General features: G+C 43.6%; 1 protein-coding gene across 1 annotated transcript; it reads left to right on the top strand.

Annotated features, from left to right (window-relative positions):
- The first annotated feature begins 1,302 nt into the window (after window positions 1-1,302).
- LOC147461676 (uncharacterized) lies at window positions 1,303-3,558 on the top strand. The gene is made up of 4 exons (XM_086501527.1): window positions 1,303-1,386; window positions 2,504-2,591; window positions 3,075-3,281; window positions 3,359-3,558. Exons 1-4 carry the CDS (start codon window positions 1,303-1,305, stop codon window positions 3,556-3,558), a joined length of 579 nt encoding a protein of 192 aa, XP_086357653.1.
- The last annotated feature ends 722 nt before the right edge of the window (window positions 3,559-4,280 follow it).

The raw sequence follows: 4,280 nt of genomic DNA on the forward strand, positions 1-4,280 counted from the left end.
AATTTGTGATAGGCTCGGATCAACAGCAGGAAGCTACTCACGCGCTACTGCATCTTCATGCACCTTGCGTGAACATAGCGAGGAAGAAGTTCATACGCCTACCCTCTCTGTGCGACCTCAATCTTCATCGGGTACTGTAATCCAATCCATCCCCCCCCCCCCCCCCCCCCTCTCTCTCTCTCTCTCTCTCTCTCTCTCTCTCGTTGTAGTTGAGCAATGTGTTTGTTTGAGGACATTGTGAATCATGGATTGTGTTTTTTTGTTTGTACAGTAATATGAAGACTCCACCATGAAAGTGCACCATGGCAGCAGCTGATGGTGGTTCAGCTAGCATGATTTCATCTAGTAGCAAGCCTAGGAGCTCCACAACATTGGGCATGAAGTCTGAAACTATCGGTGAAAAAAGCATTGGTACATATCAACTCTGTCTCTTCAATTGTAGCAATGTTCTTTTCAATGCTTGTTTATGTTTGTTTACTATGTCAAATGTGGTTTGTAGCAAGATCTTCCTGGAGGATTCAATACCCTAAGCAAACTCGATGTTGCTACACACGAGAGGAGTTGCATGAGGAGTATGGCTTAAGCTTGGAGGGCAAGCTCTACCAGCACCTCAGTGAGGTTGATGTCACAGATCAGGATTGGTTGTCGGTCTTCATGAAGAAAAGGGAGAAGGGCTCTAAAATCTTTTTGCATATGATGCGACCTGAGTTTGTAGACGAATGCAGGTTACTGTTTCACAAAGTCTACCAAAGCATGCCAGCCAACAAAGAGATCACACACAAGTTTGCAACGTTGTTTGTGTACGAGCGATGCCCAGCTGCTCGGCAAGATCTTGCAGGTCGAAAGGTTGCATGGGCTGCTTTTGGTGAACAGGTTTTGGACCATTGCAAGAAGCTTCCGGGTGGCATCGACAAGAAAGTAAAGATTTGGCTGGAGAATAATGAGGGGACATCACTTCAGCCCCTTCGTCTTGACAATGTCGGGGCAAGTTATAAAAGTGGGAAAAATGCTCTCTTATCTGGCAGCACTTCTCTAGTTAGTGCCTCCTTTATAAGCCAGCAAGTAAATGCACAGGTGGAGCAGATTCTGGATGCAAAAAGGGATGCATTAAAGGTTTTGAACACAACATTGGATAATGTGAGAGTAGAGCTACAAGACAAGAACCAAAGTATGTGGAAGATACAAGGGACATCTTTAGCCGCGGCAGTGCTTCAGGGGCAATTGCAAGAGCTCCAGATATTGTGGTCCAGCATGAAGGGAGTTGTCGATACTGACCCTGATTTTTTGGTGATTGAAGGCAAGATGGCTGCTCTAACTAGTGCACTCACAGCTCTTGGGGCCGATGCAAGCAGCTCGAACATAAGAGATGAGGTGGATTGTCTCCAGGTATGTGTCGACCAAGTCAAGGCAGGATTTTTGTTTATATGGTAATGCCCTAGGTACTTGACATGGTACTCTCTTCTATTTAGGTGGTTTTGTTTGCCATGCCAGTTATTTCTATTGATGTGGTAATGCCCTAGGTACTTGACATGGTACTCTTTTCTATTTAGATGGTTGTTTTTGTCATGCCAGTTATTTCTGTTATGGTGCTAAGTGCCCAACATACCTGACATGGTAGTTTTTTCTATTGTGGGATTCTATCATGGTAATAGTGCCCAAGGTACTTGACATGGTAGTTTCTTTTTACATTCTTTTTGTTACAGTGACATTGACCAAGTACTTTTCCATGGTGGTTTTTTTTGCTATGAGTATTTTTTTTTCCATGGAAGTTTGTCTATTATTGTGGTACTTGTCATGGTAGTTTTTTCTACCATGACAGGTGCAGGGGTCATGGCTATTTTTCCAGGTATCATGTAATGTCCAAAATGCCTGTCATGGTACTTCGTTTGATCATGGTGGTGTTTTTTTCATGGCAGTATTTCCTGCTATGGTACTTTTCTTTTGCTATTGTTGTAGTGCTCAAGGTACTTTTCTACTATCCATGGTATAGGTCATTACCTTAGAGGTTTTTTGGAAAGCCATCTCTGTTATGGTGGCAGTGCCCAAGGTACTTTTTCATGGTTTTTTTTGCTATGGTTGATTGTTTCTTTAAGGAAGTTTGTTGCTATTGTGGTTGTGCCCAAGGTACTTGTAAAGGTAATTTTTCCTATTAAGGTGGTTGTACGGTCATTGCTTATTAGTGTGTAGTGTCCAAGAAACTTGTCATTGTAATTTTTTTTTGGTCATGGTGGCTTTTTTATCATGATAGTCTTTCCTGTTATGGTAGTAGCTTTTGCCTTGATGTTTTTAATGGAATGGCAGTTTTCTGTTATGGTGGTAGTGTCCAAGGTACTTTTCTACTTGCCATGGTATTTTTAATTGCCTTGGCGGATTTTTGGAGTGTCCAAAGTACTTTTGTATGGTAGTTTTTTCTGTCAAAGGTACTTGTCATGGTACTTTGTGTTGTAATGGTGGTTCTCATATCTAATCCCTGTGGGCCTTTTGTTCTTCATTTGTCATGCAGAAAGAATTGAGTGAGTTGGAAGCATCAGCGAGTACGTGTGTGCAACAGATCAACTTTTGTGAGAGCATGTTGGAGCAGGTGAAGGGTGGTGACACAATGTTACTGCTTCCGACAGCTGGCCAGCACTTCAGCCACTTGCACGCTACATTCTCTGTTCCAGGACTATGTGTTGCATGTGGTCTTGCATTCATGGCTTCCCATGTGGTTTGTGTATACACGCTAGCATGTGGTCATGCATACCAAGCTCTGTGTTTTGCTGCCTGGCTTGGATCAGAGACGGTATGTGCGGACGCCTCTTGCAAGAGTAGTATTCTAGATTCACTTAAATCAATGCTCCTGCATACAGGTTGGTTACCGTTACTTCCAATATCATATAAATCCAAGAACAGTTCAGGTTGCCTTGAAGTATCTGCTGATTCCACAAGCCTGAACATCACTAATGTGCTTGCAGGTTCTGGCCATATTCCTTGTGTGGCGCCGAAACAGGATGACGTGCCAAAGGTTGTGCTACAAGCTACTCCTGAAGCCCATAGTGTGTACTCCAGTGAGGGCACTCCAGTTGTGAAGGTAGACCCCCCTGCAAGCACAGCAGCAGTTGAGCCACAACCAAGCGAAAGCAGTCCAAAGGAAGATGCAACGGTTGAGGATGCGGAGGCAATAGCGCAAGAGGGAGTGGATGCAGTGCAGCGCATGGTAGCTGGTGATGAGAATCCAGATTCTCCCATCTTTTTGAGTGACATGGTGAAGGTGTCAAAGAAGCGCAAGAAAAACAGTGATGGTAAGTGGTAATGGTATTGGACTTGTCAACTTCTATGCAATGTCTGCATGGGGCTGATGTGTTGTTTTATGACATAGGTGGATCTTCCAAAAAGAATAGACCTTCGGAGTCCAAACGTTCAAAGCACCATGCTCATCATGCAGATGGAGATATGGGAGAGAGGGAAGCACCCAGATCACCTCCTGCCGTGAAGAAGACTCCCAGAAAGAGTACTCCCCTCTGCAATCCTTCTAGTGTTTCCCACCCCCCCAAGCCTCGAGTTTGCAAGAAATTGTGACTCTTCAATTGTAATACAAGAATCTATGATTCTTGATTTTGAATGCAAAAGAAACTTTTTGTCGGCCTCTATGTTTTTGTCGCTTTTATGTTTCATAAGCACAATGTCTATGTTTTTGTCGGCCTCTATGTTTTTGTCGCTTTTATGTCAAATATTGCCTCGTGTTTATTTTTCAATGTTGAATGCTGTCTTTTACAGAGTGTCCAAAGGAAAAGGGGACCCTCAAGCTGCCCGTAGAGGAAATCATCATCATCAGAGATCCCCCAAAGTACATTCCCCCAGTTATCTCCTCCTTGCCATATGATGGTCCAACCCGATCAGCCCTCATATTAGATCTTAATGGTGTACTTTGTCTTACATGTACACCTAATAAGCATGACCCTTCGTCTATCCCCGATATTGAAGCTACATCATTTGTCAAGCATGAGGAGGCAGATGGCAGGTACCTGTTTGTTCCGAAAGATGCACAGGATTTTATTGCATCGGCTGTGGCATGGGCAAATGTCTACATATGGAGCAGTGCAATGCTCAGCAGAGTGGGCTCAAGAATTCAAAGATGTTTTCCCCAGGTTCACAGTTATATTAGTGGATGGGCTGGACAACAGTTATGTGATGTGGGTAGTTACTGTTTTGGTGGTGGAAGGCCAGCATTTTTCAAGGTATTGCAGAATTTTTTGGTGAAGCTGCAGCGGTATGATACCAGCAATGTCCTTTTAATTGAC

This window comes from Adiantum capillus-veneris, chromosome 3, assembly GCF_014529385.1.
Source record: "Adiantum capillus-veneris isolate H3 chromosome 3, ASM1452938v2, whole genome shotgun sequence".
In the NCBI taxonomy this organism is placed as follows: Eukaryota; Viridiplantae; Streptophyta; class Polypodiopsida; order Polypodiales; family Pteridaceae; genus Adiantum; species Adiantum capillus-veneris.